Raw genomic sequence first — 25634 nt, 5'->3', positions numbered from 1 at the left:
GCTTTAAAGTTTTAGCTTCAAGGTGGAGATTTAGTGCTGTGCAAAATTCTTGAGCCATCCCTTGTTTTTTTATGTTTTGCTTACACGGAGCCACAATTTCTTGTGAGGTGTTTTTTTAAGTGGTCTTGAGCAAGGCTTTCTGAAGGGCTTTCGAAGTTTTTCTTTGGACATTGGCTGTTTTTTCATCCGTTGGCACTTAATACTAACCTATGATTCATTTAAGAACTAAACAAAATGTCCCTAAAAAAATTAGGAACAAAAATTTAAAAAATGCAGTATATTAAAATTTAAATATCAGGGTAACATATGTTTATCCTACACACACATAAACTATAACATACACATCTAAAGTCTATGCTTTATATCATGTATCTTAAGCAGAATATCTTTTATATCTCAACTCCTACATAATAAATCACAATACTGTTATGACATTACTACATTTCACCTGTTTAACTATATTACCTCACTAGCTTACAGCTACACATGAACTCTGATATTGATCGCACATAACTTATTACAATAAAGAAAACCTCACTGTCAGTCAGGTACTTATTAACACAGGCAATGCACATTTCTTTCTGCTTAAGGCATTCTTTTTCCCCCTGTTTTTTGCTACAACTTCCTGTTTCAAAATAAAAGCATGAACTTCAAACCAAAGCCAAAATATTTTCAAAACATATATATGTGAAAATATTACCCAAATATGTCTGACGATTTAAAGGTCATTTACAATGTGTTCCCATTACCAACAAAGAGTTGGTTCTCACAGTTATTAAGCAAAACTTTGACATATTTCAGCATAGTGTGCAGTGTGTCTTTAAAAAAATCTAAGGAAACTGGACGAGTGGATGACAAAAGAGGAAGGAGATAAATGTTTATGTTCTTGCTAAACGAGGAAAACATAGTGAAGATCTGACACAGGATCTAAGAGCTGCACCTGGACCTTCAGTTGATCCATCTACTGAAGTGGTCTCAGTGGAAGGGTGGCTGTGAAGAAGCCATTCTTAAGGAGGGCAAACAGGGAGAAATGGCTGGTTTTTAGTTTTCAGAACTAAGCTGAAAATCAGCAGCAACAGAACTTTTGGAGTTATGAACCCACATTTTAATTTTTCGGTTAAAGTCTGTCAGTATATATGAAGTGATTGTCTACAGCCATCTGTTATATGCACTGGAGGCTCTGTAGTGGTTTCAGCCAGTGGTGTTAGGGATTGTCTCAAAATCAATGGAATTATAAACACAGAAAATTACCATCAGATTTTGATTCACCAGACAAAACCATCTGGAAAGTATCTGATTGGCAACGACTTCATTTAGCAGCATGACTATGATCCCAAACACACTGCCAATGCAATGAAAGCATACATAGAAAACTAGAAATCCAGGTTGTGTTGAATACTAAGGATAGTCATACTAAATATTGACTTTCAAGCTTGTTGGAACTCTGTTACTGCCACTGTGTGTTACTGTATTCCCTGTATTTTGTTACTTTAAATGCATACTACTGTTTGCAGTACTGTATTTTAAATGGAGTGAATGCACAGGCTTGGTGTTGGTTACAGAAGTTGCTTTTTTAGAACAATGACCGTGATCTGACACACATAATACATCATAAGGCCAGAGCAACTCAAACATTAAAGAGTCTTGGATTTTGACAAAGCATAATCGGAAATCGAAATGTCAGATGGCAAAGGATGTGAAGATCAGCAGAATGAAAAGGAAAAATGATTTTTTTTTTTCAAGAAGAAAAAGAAGAAAATGTGACTAATGGATAAAAAAGAAAGAAAGCGGACTAAATATAATTGATTAATTAATTGATTAATTAAGACCATGACACTGAATGTAGCCTCTGACAATGCAAAGCACTATGTTACCAGATCCTGACACTCGAATGTAAATAAATGTCATGAAGTTATATTTGAGCTGGCAGTGATGTTACTGGTAAAACAGTATTATGTTAAAGCAATCAAATTAAACATGAATCAAAACCAGCAATAATTCAGTTGTTTACTTCTATAATCTAATAATCACTCACTTCTAGAAAGCCTACTGCTTTTTATTAACTTCATTCACAGACTGATTTTTCTTAGTGTAAAAAGAAAGAAAAAAAGAAAAAAGAGCGAGTGTATTTGCTCATGTAAGGACCTCTATATATTATTGTCTTGTTTCTTTTCATGATAATTTCCCTCTTTGCTTTAATATCAGATGAAGTACAATAAGTGTTCAGATTTCTGATTTCTTCCATTACTATCCATCCATCTGTCCATTCATCCATCCACTAACAGACTGGAGCCAGTTTTCATGTGGCAAGAGGCAGGGATTACCCTAGACAGGTCACCAATCTATCACAGGGCTAACACAGACAGACATCCATTCACCCATTCCATTTGGGATCACCAGCTAACCTCACATGCATGTCGTTGGACTGTGGGAGGAAAACAGAGCAGCAGAGAAAACGTTCAAGAATGGCCACAGAATGGCCCCAGTCTTCTTGCTATGAAGCGACAGTACTAACCAACATTTAAAAAACAGAAGCTCTATCACATTTGAATATCAAAAAATAATTATTATAGCTTAAACGTACCTTTAAAAAAGCATTCAGAAATCAATAGTATCTTCACCTACACAATTAATGAATCACCAGTGTAAACAATACTGCCTTTATCAGTAACTTTAGAAAAGATCTCTTCACATTTACCCTGTCTATTGTCTGTATGTGGTTTCCATTTTAACTTCATAAGTGCCCAGGACATGAATCTTTAAACTATTTTTCTTCTTTCTCTATGAGTCATCCTCAGTAGTAACACCTAAAGCAATGCCTTTTTGGCCAGCAGGAAGAACACATGTTGTCTCATTTTTGTTTTACTTTAATTTAATTCTTTTTGTATTAAAGTTGGCCTGTGATAAGATGAGACACTGTTGCCACCATGTGGTCTGAGAAAATAGTGTTAAAGATTTGAGTGTGCTTGAAAGGAGCTGGTGAATAAAGAATTTTTAAGAAAATAGCCTATCTGCTCAAATCTCACTTGGGTTTATGTGAGAATCTATGGGTTAGCTGCGTAATATGGCATTTTAGAGAGCAGAGTGACAAATTACAAGTGAAGTTTTTTGACAGCATTTGATCTAATGCAAAAAAAAAAAAAAAAAAAATTCTAATCCCAGGCTCTGAAGGTAAATTCAAGGTTAGTCTCTGCCTCTGCTGAATATTGCTCTGGAACTATTGGCATTATTCAAACAGAGCAGAAAATCAGAACTAACAGAAAATAAATCTTATTCATCAGAGGTCTGCAGCACTCGGCATAGTGTAGTACAATCCAATTTATAGCTCACACACTCCTACTATCTGCTTGGGTTTCTCTGTAGTATAAAACTTTAAAATACAAGATGGCATATGGAATAGAAATGAAATCAGTTTAAAGGGTTTGTTTAGAGGTCCAGTTTGAACACATTCTGCAGTGTATCTCCAACAAGTCATAGGAATATCACTTGTTGGAGATGTTTCACCCACCGCTTTTAGTTCTTCAAATTCACAGAGATATCTGGGGGGGTAATCATGGGCACGGGCTAAGCAGTTTGTGAAAGACAGTTTGGGCAAACAGTGCAGCAATTTAAGAATGCAAGAGAAATCTCTGTATGCAAGAAAAAAAGACAAACCAATACTGCATGTCTGTGATCTTTGGCACCTACGATCAGATATAATTCTCTGCATCAGCTCAGCAAGAAGGAAAATAAACAAGAAGCTAGATAGGAGAAAGCCATACAGCTAGCTGTCAACACACTTTTCAAAACTCAGCTTCTGTAATGGTGTGAGAGTACATTTACACATTCAGAAGTATGCACACAGGCTGAAATATATATAAACCCAACCCAACTGTCCTGGTGGAAAACCCAACTTTGTTTAAGATTCCACTATCTAGCTGTTTTAAGGTGAAGTTGAAGAATTTGGAGCTAGTCTTCTTCATTTTTCTATCCTCTTTGTGTAATGTACCAGTACCATAGGCAACAAAGCAACCCCCGAGCATGATCCTACCACCACGATGTTTAACAGCTGGTACATTGCTCTTGGGATTGAAAGCCTCACCCTCCATTGTGGCCTAAGAGCTCAATATTGGTCTCATCTGGTCATAAAACAATTCTCCAGAAGGCCTTTAGCTTGTCCATGCAGGCTGCTGCAAATTTCAATCAAGCTTGATTTACTGATTTTTCTTGGTCAAAACCTTCTAGGTTCATGTGGATGTAAAACTCACTTCACTGTGGATAGTAAAGTGATATGGTATACAGACTTTGAAGCAGCATATGCCATCATGCAGAAAAACTGCCTTTTGGGTAAACACTTACTTCCTGACTCTGATTTGACTTATTATAAAACAAAATACAACAAAGCAGCATAACCAAAATCCTGTATGAAGCAAAAATGGGTAAACAATTTATTAAAAAAAATAAATAAAAGCATTTGGTTCTATTGGTCCTTAAAGACAGAGTGAAAAGAAGAGGTGATGGAATGGAAACCTGTGCCTCTGTCTCAACACTACAGAAAATATTTGGGCAAGCATCACATTCACAATGAAAAAGCAAAATCATCTTCAACAATTGACATTTTCTTGTCTTTTGCCTATTTGTATTTTGCTCAACTTCCCAAGTATTTGGCAAATGAAACTATAACATGAACTTAAACTGATTTTTGATAAAAGAACAGACAGCCTTGGTCCACCTGATGCCCCACTCACTGAAGCGTTTCCATGGTTTTCAGACGTGATGGACAGCTGAGTTCAGGGTGAGGTCTGAAGGTTGTAATCACTGTTCCACAGTCACACAATTCACAGCCTCAGGTTTTATGCATCATCCATCTTTCTCATACTATGCTGTATTTATCATCCCACCTCCACATCTTTGCTCTCCGAGAAGCACACGATCCTGCAACTTTAGCACAAAGATATATAGAAACTGCATCTATGTGGAATTAGTCACTGTCTGATCTGAAGAGCACGTCAGCATTGACACACCTGTGTTATCACCCAGAACCATAATGTAGAGCTCCATCAGCTCCTGAAATTACTACTATCATTACTACTTCCTCCCTTAAGAATATCGAAACATGTTCAAGAATCATAATGAGCTTTGTCTGTAATTAATTATATAGAGTCCACTTCAATATGCTTTTCTCATCAAGGCTTATTTCACTGGGAGAAATTCATCTGATTTACCTGATGTCATCATAGGTAAATGCAGCACTGTGCTCAGCATGTCTTCATATTGTTTTCTTCTTTGTGTTCAGCTCTCACTGTAATAATTGAGGATGATTAAAATTTTATTCAGCCAGATAGGTAAGTGTGTGGCAGTGGGATATATTCACTGCCTACAGTTGCATCACTGACCTCACAGTCTCTGGCCACCAGCCACTGCTCATCAATGTGGATGTCTAATGAACCAATCATATCACAGCAACCCAACGCATTTGATGTTCAAACTGCGCATCAGAATGGGGAAGAAAAGGGATTTAAGTGTCTTTGAATGTTGCATGGTTGTTTGTACCAGACGAGCTGGTTTGAGATTTTCAGAAATTGTTAATCTGATGGGATTTTCCCACACAACCAACTCTTGGCTTTACAGAGAATGAAAAAGAGAAAATATCCAGTGAGCATTTTTTGGGCGAAAATGCCTTATTGATGCTAGAGGTCAGAGGAGATTGGTCAGACAGCCTTTAAGCTGATAGGAAACTAACAGTAACTCAGGTAACCACTCATTACAACTAAGGTATCCAGCAGAGCATCTTCTGCTGTAGCAGCAGAAGACCACACTGGGTGGCACTCCTGTCAGCTAAGAACAGGAAACCAAGGCTACAATTCACACTTAGTTGAATCAATGCCCTGAAGACTTAAGGTAGTCCTGAACTCCAAAGGGGTTCCAGCGCAGTATTAGCAAGATATACTTAAAATATACTTAATAAAGTGTCTCCTCAAAGGATGTTGTCTGTTCAACTCAGGTATTTTTTGTGTTTTTTCTGCGCTTAATCCTGCTGTTCATTAACTAGTATCTCAACAGTCATTGCAGATAATCTGGGATTAATATTCACTTCTTCAACTGTTTAATACTTTCCTAATTTTCAAGGCTTAGTAATGTGATCAGAGTCAGAGGTGGATGTTTAGCCTTTCAGTCATGCTATAATGGCAGATTTGATCAGTCAATCAGCTGATTTGCTCCAGATCAAAATAAGAAATGTCAGCCATCATCTGATGAGCTGATTTGTTAAATTTAGTCTGTCATTGTTTTCACATGTCAAAAGAAATGTTGCATATGCATTAAAGAGTACCTGTCTAAATTTTCTTAATTTTGGATTAATATCCAACCAAAAGTGATTATTCTCCAGCATAATAATAATGTCATTATCTTCCACTTGGGATGCACTTCATCACAGGTGACTAACTATGTGTCAGCATCAGGTCGATTAGGATCATCACCTGCAATTAAGAACAATTTTAAAATGAAGCCCAAAGGCAGTGGTAGCTGTCATTGAACGGATGTCGTGTAACTTGATTTTGTCAGGGGTGCAAACTGCTCTGCTGAAAGACAGAGACATGAATCAGCAATAGCGGCTGCCAAAATGACTGACAAAGTCACTCACTAACACAGCCATAGCGGCTGAAGGTTGGCGCTTATGTCACGTCAGATAAATGTGTGAGTGTGGACAGCCATAGAGAGAGGAGGCTCAATCAGAGTGCTGGCTGTAACTCAGTTTTATAGTTCATTGAGGCCAAAGAGGTGCCCAGAATGTGCAAAAAGTCTTTCGTTGTTCTCCGTGACTCTATGATCGTGTGCAAGAAGACACTGATGTGGATTCTCATTCAAAGTGGAAAGCTGTTTAATTTGGCCTTTTAAACAGTAACACGCGTCATAGTTTGTGCTGCTTTAAAATTGATTGCAGAGTGACACATATGTTTATGTAAATGAGTATCCACAAAAAAAAAATCTGCAGCTTCTATGTGTTTTCAGAGCAAATGTGCAGCAGAGCTCCCCCCCATTTCATCAAAAATACACACTGCAGCTCACCTCAGCAGTGGTGATGTATAATAAAACATAAGAGCAGTGGACCGGTTTGTCTGCCTGCACTTTAAATTTATTTTCTGACAGTTTCATGATTAGCAGGGGCATCATCTCAGACATGCACTTTTTTTTTTGGCTAACACATCCTTATCTCTCTCATCCTTCTTACATACATTCCTCTCACTTTTGTACAAGTTTAATTCCTGTTTTTTTAAATCAGGATTGCTTTCAAGATCATTTTGTCCAGCCACTAGCGAGCAGTGCAAAACTACAACAAACAGGAGCTTCGGTTAAATAAAAATAGGAACGGGTTTTCGGAAGAAATAGCCATAATGATAAGATGTTCTCTTCCCGCTGTCCTCTTGTCAGTTTGAGTTGTGAGACTCATGCATCAGGCTATAAGACATGGAGGTGCACTCTTCCCATTACAGTGAATCAGCAGCGTATGAAACAATCCCATCTGCTGCACCGCCTGCTCTTCTTTTATTGTTCTACACACTTCTGTAATGTGGACTCATTTTGGTATGTATTGATTCTGTATTAAAGTGAAAATTGTTGGTATGCAGAGAAAGCAGAATGTATAATACAAGCAGAGCTTAAGTATCACTTCGATATGAAAAGAAAATCTGAAAAACAACCAGTTAAGATGAGCTGACTCACACAAGTGCTGCTGGATGATCCTCTGACTCAGCAGTTCATCATCACTGTAACACAGCCAAACACTCACCATTTAATTAGAAGGGGTAGATAGTCAGCGGAGAGGAGATTGGTGGTGATCTTCTTTGGTGTACTCACGTTACTGCTGTGTAATGTAAACGAATGTGTCATACTTTCTAAATGAGGATATCTGTAACATTTTAAACAAACAGACCCACAGCTCATTTTATGCATTTGGATGAAAATATCAGAAATGAATCTAAATTAGCTCTTTGACTGATACCATTGACTTTACGAATGTCTGACTGCTCCCCTGAGGGCACATTATCGTTCCTCAAAGTAATTAGCGGCTCTGCACTCAAAGAGTATAGAGTGACTAATTACCCAAATTATCTCGCGGGCTCATTAGCTTCGGATGGCTCTTGACACCGCTAAGGCACTTTTTAAACAATGGTAGAAATGACACTGTCAAAATGTCACTCGTGGCTGTGAAATAATAGCCGTGCAACTAATCGAACGCGGAAAATTAAATCAAGGCTGATGCATTTCACACGGTATCTTTATTACTCCCATTAAAAAGCGAAATAGCCTCCCAGAATTATATCGGTCTGTGTAATTGTTGGTGGAGCTCCCACGCAAACTAGCGCACCTTTGTTTTCAGAGACGTCCTCGTGCTTTTAGAGTCATTAGCTGCACGCCAGTCAATGAATGGGAAGGTAATCAGGTTTAATTCACTGTCACCATCCATCACAGTTAGTGATAACCCAGAACAACCTTTGCATTGCATGCCCGTGCATTTGAATCACAAAGTTCTTGTTACATCAAAGTGGTGAACCAAGATGTTGGCCTTATACTTGATTGGGAGCTTTCTTTGCAGGGTGTTGGTATTGGGGTACATTTATGCATTGTGCTGTTGCCTGTCCTTCCACATAAGAAAAAAGTATCAAATTTTACCAGGAAAAATGCAAACAAGCGTACTAATAATATGCTATGTTAGGGGTATCAAACATAAGGCTTGGGGACCGGGTTCGGCCCAGCTCCAATCCAAATATAACTCCAGTCCGGTCCATTGGACACCTCCGGAAAATGTCAAGGAGGGCAGACCTCCTCCATAGCCATTCCTATGGCAACAAAGTAACAGATAAGCAATAATAGACATTTCTATATCACCAATATTTCTTAATTATAATTTATTAACTAGGAATTGCTCTCTTGTAACTGTAATTGCAGGAGATGGTAATGAGGTACCAGAACTTTTTTTGTAATTTCACTCTTCTACTTATTTGTGCTGACAGATTTTTTTTCATTCACTACATCAGCATTTCTTCACCACATAGAAAAACAGAGACGTACTGTATAAATGTAACTTCTTCTTTTCTATTACCTCTGTTACATTTAATCCCAAATTTACAGAAAAGTTTTTTCTGTTTCAGCCAACTTAAGATGAAAGTGTGGTGCAATGTGGTCCCAATGTGAAATGAGTTTGACATCCCTGCCCTGTGTGGTTCCCTGCAGCAGGTCAAACTGTCATCAACATAAGATACCTGAATTTGTTCTTGATACTCAAAATGTAAATGGCTACTCATTATGACCCCATCGCCCTCTGTTCTGCTGCCACACATAAGACTAAATTTATACAAAGCTGTGAATGTGAAATGGGAGTAAGCCTGACATTTACTGAACTATTTCACACGTCCCCTAAGGACCTCTTTCCCATTACATGAGTTTTAGTGTCATTCTTAAGCCAATTAATTTATATTCTTTGTTTCACGAAAGGCAAAACTGCTGCAGCATTGCTCTGAGGACTCACTGCCTGCACAAGATCATCTATTGATTTTGGTCTTCCAAAGCCATCATATAGTCATATATTAGTCATACATTACAGAATATAGTGGGACACAGTGATTTCTGAGACCTTTTTTGAGCTTATTATAGCTCCCTAAAGGAAAACCTTTGCTAAACACTTGTGTTGTGTCACTCACAACACAAGATTTAGAGAATATTTTAACTGCTGTAAGGCTCCAACAGTTTGTACCATGAGCAAATCTCAGAGGTTTTTCTTTGTATTCTGTTGTGAGTTTGGAATGAAAAAAACTAGGATGCTTAACATATAGAGTAAAATACTTTGCAGCCCACCTACTTCTCTCATGCTTTCTGAACTCATTTACTCAGCTTAAATTTATTATAAAGTGGGGTTTTAGATTATTTATGGCAAAGGGTAAAGAAAATATTTGAAAATATTTTCTTTGTTGGCTAAGTTTATTACATAATCAGGTAAAACAGTTTTGTCAATATAAATTATTGATGAGGCACAAAAGTAAAAAAAAAAAGTCACATCTTCACTTGACAGTAACAGTAAATACAATGCGTGGCATTTCAATACAATGTTGAACTTTCAGCTGTTCCCTTATTAGCAAGGATTCACCACAGCAGTTAGGTCCACATATTTGATTTGTCTTCTTCACGCCTTTCCTGTTGCATCCCAAACGGGATTTGTATCTCCTCCTGGGATCAAACAGGGGATCTTTTGCTTGTTAGGTTAATGTGTAAACCACTACACTATGAAATTAAACAACCCACAGGACAGCGATGAACTCTACGCGTCCATTTGATTTCTACGCAGCATTTGGGAGGGACCCTTCAGCATGATCTGGTGGTCCAGGCGGTCGTCTCTAAAACTCCTACATACATATCCACACTGGTATTAAGATTTTCACCACAAAATAGTCACTGGATAGAGTTTAGCTGACCTCCAGACTTTTTTCTGTGAGGGGGGTGCTCCTGCCATTTGTTTATGTAAGCTCCATCACCTTCATGAGATAATTTTCCCTAAAAACTAGGTTTTCACCAAAGAAATTCCATGAATACTAATGCTCGGCTCTCTCGCTTCTTAAGGCTCCACTATTGGCCTTTCTGGAATATTCTTTGCCTTTGATAGGATTAGAGTTGTGTGTTTAGCAGGATAAAACGAATGGGGCACATAAAGTGCAAAGGCTGCGTTTATGAGCCAGCCCTCGCCAGAAATTAAAAAGGCGGAAATATCAATTGGGGCCAGAGGAGTGGCTAAAGATCAATTTTAGCACTTCCCCCTGATAATGTAAAATGACAGCAACTGAAATTACATAAATCAGTCATGGAGAATGAGGTTTTTATGGAGCCAATATGAATCATTTTTAGGGCAAACATGACTTTTAGTGCTGCACAGGAATTGCAGCACAGTGGGGTTACTACTCATGCTACTTAGGTAATTAAATAGGATAAAAAGCCATTTCATCAAGATATGGTGAAATACATTAATTTATACAGCATGTTCTCAGATTAGAATTTTTTAATAGGAAGGAGGATATAGAGATATTTAAAGAAGCTGTCCTGTGTGGTTTCTTTCGCCTGGCTCTATTAGGACACAGTCCAGAAGTGATTTCTCCTTTAATAAAAAGACTGAGCTGGAAGCAGATTTGTTACTAATTTTTGACAATCTTTCAGAAGTGTTGCGTTGAGCCCTCGCGGCTCTGTGTAAATAAACCCATCCACATCTCATTACACTGACTGAGTAAATACTTTCATTTTAGCCACGCATGCTTATTCGGGGCAGTGGTCGTTCCTCTGCTCTGGAACACTTTGCACTAATGAAAAGGTGCCATGTTCGCTGAGATTGTGATGGATTGAAAGAGCACAACCTCTGGAGAGATCTCTGGCAAAGCGTCTCATGAGAGGAGGAGACTGCCGCTGCCGGTCTGAGGAGAGGAGGCGCGTCCGTGCCAGAAAAACGCCCTGAGATGTGATTGATGCCGATGAACCACAACCTCGAGGCAAACCTCAATCTGGATAAGCTGCTCTTTGTGCCGCTGGCAGCTCCAGTATCAACAATTTGCTGATGGAATCCAGACAAGCGGACATGATAACATCTCAGCGTCCCTCCCAAAGGGTTTTGTTTTTCCAAGTGATGTTAATTTAAAGAATTGAAACTCTAAAAGTTTTAAGTTTTAGAACAATATGGCATACCTTTGATCATTATTGCAGCTAATCTGATTGCAATACCATGTTTTTTCCCGCCCTAAGTTCTAAGCTTCCTAATTAGTTTTCCTGTGCTGTAACACACTGGCTGTCTCACTAAAATCCCAGTGAAAGTTGGGATTTGGCCGCTTCACTGTTGCACATAGGCTCATTCACTCCCTTGCCTAACTGAATTTGCCAGAAAAAGTTATTTTCTTTCTCACAGAAACTTTAGCAAATCAGTGGAGAGTGCACATTTTTGCTATCAACAAAACCCAGCTGGAAACACAAGCGAGAGGTTTAAGGCAGTTTGGTTTGACACATACAGACTGTACATAAATCTAAAGGGAATATGACAACTCACTTCTTATCTTGAGTGTCATGCATTTAACAATTGCTGAACTTTAGCAGCTGCTTTATAAGAAATAACTTTTTAAAGTGGACCTTTACAGCTCAATTGTTTTAATATTCTTGGACTTTACTAGATTAGCTTTGCATGATTAAAAATTCAAAATGATCGATCTTCCACAGGGGCTTTGGTACAGCCCCTCCTCAGTTTGTCCCCAGCTGAAAACAAGTAGTTTTTGGCATTCTTCCTTTTAATGACGCCTTCTCTTTCCTTTTGATTGGCTGCCTTTCGTAAATAGAAGTTTTGAACAGCAGTTTAAAAATCTATCTGAAACTTACCTCATTATTTGACACCTTGGACATGTTTCATATGCACCATGCATATTTTAAATGTAAAATGTTACTCGTTACAGTGTATCATAGACTTGCTCACTGTTAAAATAAAAAGCTGTTGCATGGATCTTTGTTTGTTGCTGGAATAATTTACTCCTGTGTAGCATTTGGCCGTGTGCCACATTAATCACCAGGGTAATGGGAAGACAGGCCTATTGACCAGTAGTCCAATAGGACAGAGGCTCGGGACATACAAATCAAAGCTGTCCGGCTTCATATTGACCAGGCTGTCCACAGGAAGCAAGATTTATTTGCCAGGTGACAGGGGAATGAGCACAGGAAGTCATGGAGATGTGATTTGGCTCAGGATCAGCCAGATCTGCACAAATTAATGGTGTATTGTGTATTTAAAGGGCAACTGGCAGTTTGGTAAATCCCCAAAGTAAAGCCAGAGGTGAAATGTGTGTTCTGCTTTTTGTCTGATGCACCTGTGTGTAGGAGGGTGGTCAGGTGTGTGAGAGCTGCTCACGGTGAGCTCCCTCAACATGAAAAAGTGAACAATGACGAGTTTTCTGTTTGCACCTGTATTTTAAGAAGTTTGGTGTATCCCGCCAAGTCTTTGGAATCTAAAGGACCTCATCTGCAGTACTGGGAGCAGTCATCACTAACTGACCGGGGCATAGACCATATGATGATGAATCTTTTCTTTCTGACAGGAACAAATGTCGAACTATCACATTAGTGAATTGATTTTACAGCCTGAGCTCCATTCTTTCTTTGTGTGTGTGTGTTTTTTTGGGGTTTTTTTGTTTTGTTTTTTTGCAGTGTGCTTTATTGGCAGCAGATATGTCAGGAATAAATGACCTCTATTTCCACAAGCAGACCTGTAGTGTTCTCTCTGCAGTAAAGCACAAAGAGGGATGCTGTTTATTGTTCATTCAATTCATTGTGGAACCGCAGCACAGAAGTGTGATGAATGTGCACTTTGCAGCCAAGTGAGGAGTTTCACAAGCAATCAGTGAAATGCCTTTTTATTGTGAAGGGAAGCTTCAGTACTGAAGCAGTACTGAAGTAGGATATTTAAATGTTTATAGGGTGTTTTTGTGCACAGGATGTTTTGACGTGTCCGTGTAGAGAACCACTGGAACTCAGTGCATTTATCCATCCATATGTTCTTTTCCACTTAGCCAATTCAGGGTTGGGGGACTGGAGTCTATCCCACCTACCATAAGGCGAGAGGCAGAGTAAACCCTAGACAGGGTCCCCAGTCTGTCGCAGGGCTTACACAGAGAAACACTCAACCATTCACACTCACATTCACACCAATGGGCAATTTAGAATTACCAGTTAACCTAACCCCACTAACTGCATGTTTTTACACTGTGGAAGGAAGACAGTGAACACAGAGAGAACTGACACAGACACGGGGAGAACATGCAAACTCCGCAAAGAAAGGCATCGGCCAGATGGTGGATTCAAACCCAGAAAAGTTCTTGCTATGAGGCTAACCATGGTGTCTCTGCCTGACAGAAGTGCCTGTAGAAGTGGTCAAGATGAGGTTCAAACCAGAATGATTGTTGGTGCCAGACATGCTGGTCTGAGTACTTGAAGAACTGCTGATTAACTAGGATTTTCCCACACAGATCTAAAGAGCAATTTCAGCAGCATGTCTCAGTTTTTCTACCTGCTAATTGTGTAAAATTACATAAAATGTTCTGGTAGCTCATTGCCCAGAGTCCCAGACTGTCATGTATTTATGAAAACAAAGTTTTCAGCAGCTCAAATTACAACTCACTGGAACCAAGGTCTGCAGAAGAGCATCTCTGAACACAAGGGATGGGTATCGAAAACCGGTTCTTGTTGAGAACACTCAAACGCTCAAAAGTTTGATTATACTTTACCAGAACGGATGACGACAGGGCAACTTGCAATACTTGAAAAGTAGAGATTTCATTTAAGGGAGGAAACACTACGAATATGCAAAAGCATTTGCTCACAAAACACACGATAACCTTAAATGAATGTCATGTTTTTAATTCCGCTCCGGACTCGTGAATCTCAACCCAGCAGCAGCGGTAACGTTTGCATGTCCTCTCCTGTTAATGCGGCAGGTAAATAATCAACTAACAGTGCATATTATGTTAGCGCGATCTGCCTTATTACAAAACCTGCCATTACTGTGCATTTAGGTGACCATGATGAGAGAGACAGACAGAGTCTGGCTGGCTCAGATGCTGGCAGTTCTCGCTGCAGTCTACCTGTAGCGTCTCCTTTCAGGCCAGGATAGACGAATGTCACCGAGCAGTGACTCAGTTTGTGGTCAAAGGCTTGCACCCATTTGCCACAGCAGATGCCCCCGATTTTCGGTAAGTGAATGTGTTTAATTGTAGGCAGGGACATTACTGGATATTCTTGTGTAATTGCTACAGAATAATTTATGTTATACTTTGTTATTGCTTTGTTATTGCTACAGAAGAATATTTATTTTATTATTTTACATTTACAATTTTATTTCCTGGGGACCCTGTGACACCCCGTTAAAGAGCCATAGGCTGGATCTCTTAAGATCTCACTGTTGGGTTTGTTAGGCCATGTTACTCCTAAATTTCTATCTTGTTCAAAGAGAAGATATAAAACAAAGTTCTAAGCTAATCGACCTTAGTGTTCTCCTTTTTTTAAAAAAAAAGAATCGATAAAGAATCGAATCGTTAAACAGAATCGAAAATGGAATCGGAATCGTGAAAATCTTATCAATACCCATCCCTTCTGAACACACCACAGACTGAACCTTCAAGCAGAAGAAGACAGCAATGGGTCCCACTCTTGAGACCAGAGATAGGCAGGTGGTTCTGAAAATATTGTAAGGGCTGTTAGGGAAGATCAAATGTTATAACTGAAACTGAAACTATACACTTTAGGCATCTAAGTAGCAATAGTTTTGTGGTAGTAATAGTAGAAGTAGTAGTTTTTGTCAGGACTGTAAACACGTTTTTTAAAGGCCGCATAGACAAGAAATTTGGAATCAGATACTGTCATAAAATATGAAATTAAATAAATAAAGTGCAACTCAGTTCGCGGTTATCAAACAAAAGTCAATCAACGCTTGCAGAGGACCGTTATTTTATTTTGAAGTTTACCTGGCAACAGCTGAGGTAATACTTTGATTTTTTTTTTTTTTTCCTGCTTGAATTCAAGTACACCCCCTCATCCTCAGGACAAGAGGATGGACGCTTTAACGTACACCGCTCCGCCACAGATCCGCCGTTCAGTGTGTTTACAGGAGGATGAATGAGGAGGCTGGTGGTGCAGCAGCGTGCGGACGCGCAGCGTGTTACCGGCTGTGCTCGTGTCGCTAGTATTATTATTATTATTATTAACAGTGTGTTACTGGTTTGACTGGCAGACGACACACTGGAAAAGCACCGAGGCAAGACAAAAACCCGACTTTCCAGCATCCGTAAGCCTTCAGAGATCATCTGTGTTAGTGTCCGGTGTTTGATTCATCTGCATTACAGCGCCATTCGCGTTTCCGTCATACATATTTACATCTCTACGTCTTTCTGTTTATGTATTTCACGGCAGTGCTGATATTTTTTCCTATGGCCTGTGAAGATGACAGTGACGCGAAAGCTGCCAATGTATCGCCAGCTGACAGATCCATATACTACGATTTATGTGTTTTTCTTTGCTTATATAACAGCCTATATGCGACTTTATGGCTTTACAGCAGCGCTCTCCTCCTACATGATCTGAAGGGGGGGGGGGGGGCTAAATAAGTTAAACAGGACGGTATAAAGAGCCCGAAGGCCTGACTGCGAACGACTAATTCAGTGTCTGACAATCAGGGCAACCAAGATTTTATTTACATGCAATTTGAGGAAGACTTGATTTTGCAATACCTAGACAGATAGAAAAACCCACATTTCAATAACTTCTCTCATCTCTCTCCTGTAGATTTGAACACGGTCTCCCTGATCTACTTAATAATCAGAAGATGCTGCTTAAACAAACCTAAACATAGCTGAGTTAACACAGGGTGGGACCACATAATCTGCTCTCTGAAGGACAGAAGCTGATGCATACTAACTGTATGAGGGCCCTCAGCTTCTCCCACAGCTGTGTGCTGTGCTGTAAGTATGTGTTTGTGTCATATCTCTCATATGAGACAATAAAGTGCATAAATAAGTGTATTTGGATGACTCCTGTGTTGCAGAGGTCTGGTTGTTCACTCACAGTGCACAGCAGGCACACTGAGTAATTATCTCATCATTTTTAAGTCATTTCGATTGTTTTGCAGTGCATGTCGTGTAAAGAACTGGATCAGTAGACACACACTTAACATCACAGTTTCCTGTGATTCAAATCACTTCCAGTGTGAATCTTTTTGAGCTGGGAAGTGAAGAGCCATGGGCTGTGGGGGCAGCAGAACTGACGCTTTGGAGCCTCGCTACCTGGAGAGCTGGACAAAAGAGACGGAGTCGACATGGCTGACGAGCACAGACACAGATATCCCCTTGTCATCCATCCAGAGCATCCCCTCTGAGAACTCAGAGGCTGGCTTTACTTCTGAGAAAACAATCAGCCCTGGTAAGAAGAATGAATTACTGTATGGCTGAGCTGATGGGTGAATGAATACTGAATTAATCTCTTAACCGGAGCAGGCATTAATTTAACCTGCTGAAAAGAAATATCCTTGATTACTGTATGAAGAAATATAAAGGGGGGTGGGAGGCTCCCCCATCAGAATTTAATATATCTGTAACAGATGATTTTAAATCTGTTTGGTTTTGCATCAATCCGTAGATTCTAATGTTATTGTTCTACTGCCGTTTTAAATGAGCAAGGTACATCCTTTAAAATCACATTGCTGTAAATAATTTGAACATACTAGCAATGATTTGCCCATTCTTTACACTCTTTCTATCAAAGCGGAGTGGACCATCTCTTCATGTCAAGGGCTGTGCTGATGGCATGCCTGATTTCAACAAGAATCCATTATGTAGAAGAAAGAAAACAGAAACATGAGTGACAGAGGAAGTATCCACTTTAGAGACCTTTGTTCTTCTAGTGTGCAGTTAGTTGTATGTGTCTCTACAAACAGGTCAGGACATCAGAAACGGATAAATCTCTTAGATGGATCCTCTTCTTTTCTTTGAAGCCAAGGGCAGATGAGTCAGTAAATGGGGATGATAGGCTGCTTTAAAAGCCACTGTGCTCAAACAGGGCTCAGCTCTCATGGCAACAGATACAGGCATGAGTGAATGCAGGGAGAGGAGCCTTGATGTAATTGTGAAGGCAAATTGACTCGAGCTTCAATGTGGAGAGATAAAACAGACCCAAAATTGGCTAAATTAATCAGCAGCTGGGAACCAAACAGATTTTTATGATAATAATCATAATAAGTTGTGGTTCAGTATGTCTATAGAAAATATTCATTAAAATGTCCTCATTTCGTGTTTTGGTTTTGTCCAACCTGCACCATATGTCATCTGTCATCATTAGACACATGATCACACATTAACGAGGAGATGAGGTGTACACACATCTGTAAAATGCAAACATCGACTACCTGCGAATAACTGATCACAGCTCACGCCTCTACAGTACCATCAAGTTGGTTCAGTGTAAGACAACTAAGTTGTCAATATGTAATCGCTACCGTTTCATTTACCAATGACTTCTAACAGAAGCTAATTGTGGCATAGTGGTTATCTTATCAAGCTGAAATTGATTAACTTCAAGAGAAAAAAAAAGAAAATTCATAGAAATATATAAAAGCTACAAACACATAAGCAGAAATAGCTGAACCTCTACATCTTTACAGTTCCAGATTTCTTTGAAGACGGCCTCCCGCCACCGGCTCAGGCCTACCTAAAGGTCTGCTCGGCCATGTCTGAAGCCAGCCTGAACGATGTGAAGCCCAGCAGCACACCAACAGCACTGGGCTCTCCGCGGCAGGACACGACGATGCCTTCTTCTGGAACCACAGTGCAGCGCAGAAGTGTTCTGCACACTGAAGAGATCGTAAGCCTTTCCTTCTGTAATGTGTTTAAATGTGCTCAAGACAGCTCACAGCATCACAGCACCTTTTTTCCCCTGCAATACTGACCTACATCTAAGGTGTGGCACATAAAACATTTCGTTTCACATTTGGAGCTAAACACATTCATACAATCACTTCTAAGATTTTGCCTTTGGTTTTATTGATCACTGTCTAGGTATTAAATAAGCTGGTAAATTGTGTTTTTTCAAGCACGTCATTGAAATTTGTTAGAAAGCTATCTGAAAAATCACAGGCAGACCATTTATTTTAATAGTATGTCAAAGACAAGAAATGTGATGTGTGCAGTGCCTCAAGGTACCTGTTTGGGACCACTGTTAGTTTTGGATTTTATTAACAATTCTTTTTTTTAATTTTTAATATCTCAGGGATAGCTCAGTAGGTAGAGTGGTGGCCCCATGATCGGAAGGTCGGGGGTTTGATTCCCCTGAACAGCTACCCTGAGGTACCCCTGAGCAAGGTACCGTCCCTGCACACTGCTCCCCGGGCGCCCAATGGCTGCCCACTGCTTCACTGAGTGAATGGGTTAAATGCAGAGAGGAATTTCCCCACGGGGATCAATAAAGTACACTTTCTTTCTTTCTTTCAATTGATATGTTAGATATTTGAAGGCAGTAGAAAATTGGATGAAAGATAATAAACTGATGTTTAATGTTAGCAAACCAAAGTGTATGGTAATGCAGGTATCAACCCAAAACAAAGCCAATACTTAAGCTTAGGTAATAATAATATTCTCATGGAACAGTTGCAGACCAGGAGAGAAACTGATTAGGTAGAACAGTGGATTGTTAATTAACATGGTCAAAACATACTGATATTATAATTTAATAAGTAATATAGGTAGAGGTCTGTCAGTGGTGTGGTTTAAACATTAATGACACCAGAGGCTATAAAACATGTTTTAAATCAATTTGTTCTGTCGCGGTTTGATCATTGAAGTGTAATCTGGTTGAGTGCTTCATCAAAAGAAATTTTAAAAAGTGCACACGGAAAACAATTTACAGAACTATGATAGGATAGAACTCCTTTTCCGTTTATATTATGCAACAGAGTAGTAAAGATGAATTTAAATATTTGTTAAGACATGAAGACAGAGACATTACGTGAAAAGGGAAAGACCATCTATGAATCGAGGAGGGGGCCAAAGGGTACATCTTTCACCATCTTACAGTGCTGTGATGGTAGCCATTCCCCAACTCTCTGTGAATGGTACTTATGGCCATTGATCAATGGTTGTTTATCAATGGTCATGACAATTTGCATATTAATGATTAAGGAACTGACCTGTCAACCTATTGTTCATTTAGTGGGCTGTTTTCAGTTACTGTGCAAATGCACTGTTTATAAGGTTGGGGTAACCTGCAGTCAGCTGAGATTGAAGAAGTCACTTGGATGCAATGAAGTAATGCAGATGTTGACTATCGCTTCTTTTGGTGTCCTTTTATAAACTAGTTTTATGTTCTGCGAAATTCAGTGCTGTCTGTATAAGCAGAATTGGCTTGTTTTACACTGACATGTTGTTGATGTTGGCTTGAGTGTGTAGGACCCCAGGAAGAATATTTACCACATTGTCAGTATTTCAGTGTTTTTTTATTATTTTTTTATTGTCCATTTATTCTCCATTAACAGACAAAATGGCAGGACAATCGGATGTCGACCAAGCAGGTGACCATTACAGTGACCCAGAGCATCCACCAGGTGGACAAGAATGGGAAGGTGAAGAAGTCCCTCACGACATATGAGGTCATGAAACCAGTGGAAGCTATCAAACAGGTGGCGACACAAAACACCTGAGTGCAGGGGGACATTGGAAGAAGCCAAAAAATGACAACAATTATGACTGCGAAAGAAATCGAACAGGTTTTGTGGTCTGACAGGTGTCGAAAGCACAAAAATCAGATTTCTAGTGCATTTAATAATGTACAATGTATGTTTTACTGACATGTTGGAGACTTTTACAAGAGACATTTGATCAAACAAGCATGGAGTAACAGGCAAAACGAAACGTGGTATGTTACAGCGAATGTCATATTAAAAGCAATTGTAGTATATTACAGCTGACAGCTTGTTTCCACATCAGTGTAAAGAAATCATTGCTTAGCACTGAACTCGAAAATAGTTTAATCCAGAGTATTTTCACATTTTAAGATGTGGTTGAACATTAACATAGGTGTAAAACTATTACTGCAATATTATTTAATATGATATAAATGTTTCATAGTTTTGTTACTTGGCATTGATGCACCATTTGTAGTCGCTGCTGTCCTACAAAGCAAAAGGCTCAGGAAACTGACTGTGATGATTGCACTATTTACAGTGAAGCCTGGACGGAGGTTTGTGATAATAAAAAAGAAAACAGCATCGTGTTTTGTAAGATATTGAGGTTACTTTTTAAAATTCTGTCGTTATTTGTGTTTTCTAATGATAATAAATTAAACACCGAAATGTACTGTCCTTTTAAAATGAACTCATTTGCAATGCTCAAAGACAATCAGGTAATCATGTGGCCTTCAGCTGAGGTACCTCTGTATATATGTGAGCAATAGATAAACAGTAATAGTATTAGTCTTTATACTGATGATGTTGACAGCATTGAGCTGATCTGGTGTCAGCTTGACAATGAAAGTGTGTGAATCTGGTTTTGATGGTCATAACGGATCTGCCCTGATCTAAACAATGGCTCCTCCTTTTTCATCCACTCGTCTGCACAGAAGTCTGGGAAGAAGAAAGTAATCTCTCTTTGAGCCGACTCAAGAGAATCTACAGAAAACAATAACAGAACGGAAAATCAAAAATTAGCATAGTAATTACAGGCTTCTTTTTAATTGGTCTAAAAATGTCATTTATGTGCAACCAGACAGACGCGTTACTATAAAATATTAAGATGGATTCCAAGATGTGCTATGGAAATAAACGCAAATCTTAAACATTTCTTACATATTTCTACTTGTTACATGTTCAAAATATAAAATGTACAATGCTGTGCAAAAGTCTTGAGCCTTCAACTCTTTATAGTTTTTTCCCCAAATAAGCCAGACTTATAATAAATCTTATAATAGAAATAGCTCTCCATGATTTCTGCTTTTCCCTCATTTTCAGTCCAGTCCTTGTACCCAACCATCTTCTGAAGAATGTTTCGTTTGTTTTTTCATGTCCTTCAAAAAGCCTGGAGAACTATTCCTGAAACTACAGAAAGCTGTTTTTGCCTTTTATTTTCATTCATGTTTGCACGTTTCAATAAATCATTGTACCCATTTCCCAATTTTCTAGTGAAACAAAAAGAAAAGAGGAGTGTTTTGCACAGACTATGACTATTCTGTTTTCTGCCCAATGACACCAAACACCATTATAGAAACTGATGGGCTTTAAAAGATGTGAAATTGAGTCATGTGTAAACCTGGTAACCGCAGGAGTTATAATAATAATAATAATAATAATGGATTGCATTTATATAGCCCTCAAAGCGCTGTACACTATTCATTCACTCTCACATTCACACACTGGTGGAGGCAGCTACAGTTGTAGCCACAGCTGCCCTGGGGCAGACTGACAGAAGCGAGGTTGCTATATCGTGCCATCAGCACCTCTGGCCATCACCAGTAGGCGGTAGGTGAAGTGTCTTGCCCAAGGACACAACGACCGAGACTGACGAACTGCCAACTCTTTGAGCCACGATCGCCCCACTATGACCTCTTGCATATGTTTAAGATAATATATTCACAATAATAGATTATTAACATTACACATATAATTTTGTTATCATTTTTTTAGCATTATGAAGCTTGGGAGCTTTTTTACCTGAGCCATGAGTTGTGTTCCTTGTGTCTGTGAGTCCAAACTGGCCCCTGATGGAAGCAGGCGAGTTGAATCTGGCTCTGAACACTTTGGTCGGCCCCATCATTTCTCTCCAGTGGCTTATGGCATCCTCCCTGGCTAAAATGTACGCTCGCATTGGCCCACTGAGGACAAATTTCAACAGCAGTCATGAATCTGACTTTGAACACTGCTGATGTTTTCTAGATAGCAGACCAAAAAAAACACTCTTCATACAAATCTAATCTATTCACCCCCAGGACCTTCTGGGAAGACAGTTCAGCCATAAATAAATCCGTTTTAGCTAAACAATGCCAGCTGGTGCGGCATCAAGCTTGACTGGCTGACACACTTGAAGATGCTTCCTATGTTTGCGATATCAATAGCAGCAGTCAGAGAAGGGTTGCTGTAGCAACTACTGCTTCACTGCTGTGAGCAGACAAAAAAAGACAAAGTAATTACAAACACTTTTACCAATCCAATGGAGGCTCGCAGCGGGAGGACCTATTGTGAGTGGTCTGCATAGCGATATTTAGGCTACTGCACCAGGGAATTGTGTTCTAAACACGGATAACTGAATCTCCTGTTGTCCTGTTTTGGGAAAAACGTTTACTGGTGCCTTACTGAGCATGAAATTGGAGTGCTATCAGCAGAGGTGCTGATGGCTCTCGATCCATTATTCCATTTAAAATACAACACCCAACAACAATCATCCAAACACATAAAATTGTAACTCAATTACATGGAGTCAACGAAATGTGTCCATGATATAAGCATGGAGGCTTACCTTGACATGAATTCAACAAGTCTTTGATAGAAGAATCTCCCTGAGATTTGTAAAACACAAATAAAGACCTTCGATGACAGAAAGGAGAAAACAGCTATCCTTTATTTGACAAGACATTTATTTCTTTTAACTATCATACATACAGTGCACCCTGCTAAAATGGGCTGCTGACTCATTTTAGATTAGATTAGATTAGATAAAACTTTATTAATCCCTCGGGTGGGTTCCTCTGGGAAATTTGGTTTCCAAAAAAGCACAGCACCGACAGAAGTTACAGAATTACAGAATATTATATATATATATATATATATACACATATATAAATACAGAGACATATATAGATAAAATATACAAAGGGGATAAATAGAATAAATAGGAATAAAAATAAAAATACAAGTGAATTGCACATTTCAAGTTCAACCAAACATTTATTTGGTTACATTATATACTACAGCAGTACTTCTCTCATTTAAGTAAAGCTTAAACACAAATGAATTGTTTCCAAACCTGAATGTTCAGCATAAAACCTCTCAGAGTCCTGTCGTCTCCAGACCAGATCTTTGCATCTAACAATCCCAAAGTTGTTGTCTAGAATTCTCTGGTGAAGAGCCTGAAAGACAGGAATCACGATGTTTGCATCAAAACATGACTGGAATCAACTTTAGATGCTTTTTCCTACTGTGTGTAGATTTTTTTGCAGAGAAAAAGGTAAAAATTGACAGCTCTGATTCAAAAGGCCATCCTCTTGTGCTTTAACTTGAGATAACAATAAAGTAATGCACATTAACAAGTGAAATTAAACCTATCACTGATGGAATATTTTATGATAGACACAGCTGCTATGATTTTGAAGCCTCCAGGTCTGTGAGGTGAGCAAATGCTTCTTTACCACTTGATTAAATTGATATCAGAACAGATAACATCAATTAATTAATTGCTGTTTTATTTGACAGTGGGTTTAAAAAAAGCAATTAAACAGAGGCTCAGAAGAATGTTTGCAGTACCTTGTTGAATCTGTGGTAGTCTGTAGCTTTCAAACTACCACTTCAACTCTGTAATCTTAGGTCGTAAATTCTGTAACTTAAACATGAGGGCAGCTCACCTCTAGCATCAAAGGATGAGCCACAGCATCTGGTTTGATGACCGCCAGGGTGAGCTGCAGCACTTTGGACAGGCGAGCACTTGTCAGCAGCATTAGCTAAAGACTGAACAGAAAATACGCCCTCAATGATAAGATCCAACTCGCCTAAAAGTACTTAAATTTTTAGTTAAATTAATACAAAACAAACACCACAGGCAACGAAGATGCGACTTCTTTTTCGATTTTTTTTATCGTTAATTTACCATTAATATAAATTTAATAAAAATACGAACATTTTCTGCGTGACAGTTTCCAACACGTCAGTGCTGAGTTCGTGATACTAACCTCTGTTGTGACTTCTGTCCAAAAAAAGAAAAAACAATCAGTTTGTAACGGGGAGCAGAGCAACGGTCGCCGACATACTGTTAAATAAAAACGCTGTGCAAATACTGTTGCAAGTAAAAATGCGTAATTTTGTGGAGTTGGCGGTTATCTACAACTGTAGCGTGTGACTATAGTCTGCATCCTTGCTTGTCCAATTACACCAAAAACAACGCTAAAAATGTGAAAATTAGCTGAACGTGTCGTTGTTTGGTCTGTCCGTTCGTAAAAAGGGTCCCCAGAAACAGTGCCAGCAGAGTTTGTTCCCCCGCGAGAAGAAGAAGTAAAAACATAGATTTCATGTCTTATAAACTTTAGTTCTAATAGAAGCTTTTTGGAATTATTTTTCTTGGTTTCCACAAAATGTGTATGTAGAATAGGAACGTAACTACAGGTAAGTACTGGTATAGGCCTACTGAAATTCCATATATAAATACTGCACTTATTATTGCATTTGGCACTGGAATGAGACAAATACTTTCCTATTGTTCCCGTATGGGAACGCTAGGAAAATGGAAAAATGTCATCTGGTCAGAAAGCAGTGTCAGAATTTCATGTAAATTACACAAAAGCATGGATCCATAATTCTTTATATAAACTGTTCAGTGTAAACAGTATAATGATGTGGGAGATATTTTCTTGGAAAACTTTAGTACCAACTAAGCATTGCAAAAAAGTCACAGCATGCCTGAGTATTGTTAATGTACAGATAACACTCCATGTCACAAAGATCAAATTATCTCAACAGTGAGTTCACAGTACTCAAACGACTCAAACGACGCAGTCACCAGATCTCAATCCACTAAGATGTGGGGTAATTGGAGATTTGCATCATGGATGTGGAGCAGACAAATCTAGAGCAACTGTTTGATGCTGTCATGTCAATATGGACCACAAATTTTTGAGGAATGTTTTCAGCACTTTGTTTAATCTGTGTCCTGGAAAATTTAGACAGTTCTGAAGGTGAGGAGTAGGGGAGTGGGTGCAAACCAATACTAACAAAATATACCAGATCAAGTGTCCAGTGAGTGTGCCCTTCTCGTTATTAATGTTTAATTTATAGCAGTATGTTTCCTAGATTATTGGAAGGAAATTCTTTGTACATATACACTAAATAAATATTGCACCTGGGTTGTCTT

At 38.9% G+C, this 25634-nt stretch overlaps 2 protein-coding genes across 5 annotated transcripts; one reads left to right on the top strand and one right to left on the bottom strand.

Moving 5' to 3' along the window:
* Nucleotides 1–15581: 15581 nt before the first annotated feature.
* baalcb (BAALC binder of MAP3K1 and KLF4 b) lies at nt 15582–20882 on the top strand. Of its 3 annotated transcripts, none has more exons than XM_087852472.1 (5): nt 15582–15799; nt 16327–16502; nt 16746–16959; nt 18197–18396; nt 20063–20882. In XM_087852472.1, exons 3-5 carry the CDS (start codon nt 16779–16781, stop codon nt 20225–20227), a joined length of 546 nt encoding a protein of 181 aa, XP_087708598.1. In that variant the 5' UTR covers nt 15582–15799; nt 16327–16502; nt 16746–16778; the 3' UTR covers nt 20228–20882. The 3 variants fall into 3 exon arrangements, with proteins under 3 accessions (XP_087708598.1, XP_006797213.1, XP_006797214.1); XM_006797150.2 differs by having other exon boundaries at nt 15582–15829; XM_006797151.2 differs by having other exon boundaries at nt 15582–15852.
* On the bottom strand, nt 20011–24735 carry nme6 (NME/NM23 nucleoside diphosphate kinase 6). 2 transcript variants are annotated; one of them, XM_006797148.3, is made up of 6 exons: nt 24460–24735; nt 24136–24238; nt 23541–23643; nt 23034–23073; nt 22232–22392; nt 20011–21193 (listed from the first exon to the last, which is right to left on the bottom strand). In XM_006797148.3, exons 2-6 carry the CDS (start codon nt 24226–24228, stop codon nt 21042–21044), a joined length of 549 nt encoding a protein of 182 aa, XP_006797211.1. In that variant the 5' UTR covers nt 24229–24238; nt 24460–24735; the 3' UTR covers nt 20011–21041. The 2 variants fall into 2 exon arrangements, with proteins under 2 accessions (XP_006797211.1, XP_006797212.1); XM_006797149.3 differs by lacking the exon at nt 24460–24735 and adding an exon at nt 24408–24451.
* Between the last annotated feature and the right edge of the window lie 899 nt (nt 24736–25634).

The sequence above is a fragment of the Neolamprologus brichardi genome, chromosome 15 (assembly GCF_056152115.1).
Source record: "Neolamprologus brichardi isolate AB-2024 chromosome 15, ASM5615211v1, whole genome shotgun sequence".
NCBI lineage: Eukaryota > Metazoa > Chordata > Actinopteri > Cichliformes > Cichlidae > Neolamprologus > Neolamprologus brichardi.
The sequence above is the reverse complement of the archived record's forward strand: the minus strand, read 5'-3'. Positions and strand labels throughout refer to the sequence as shown.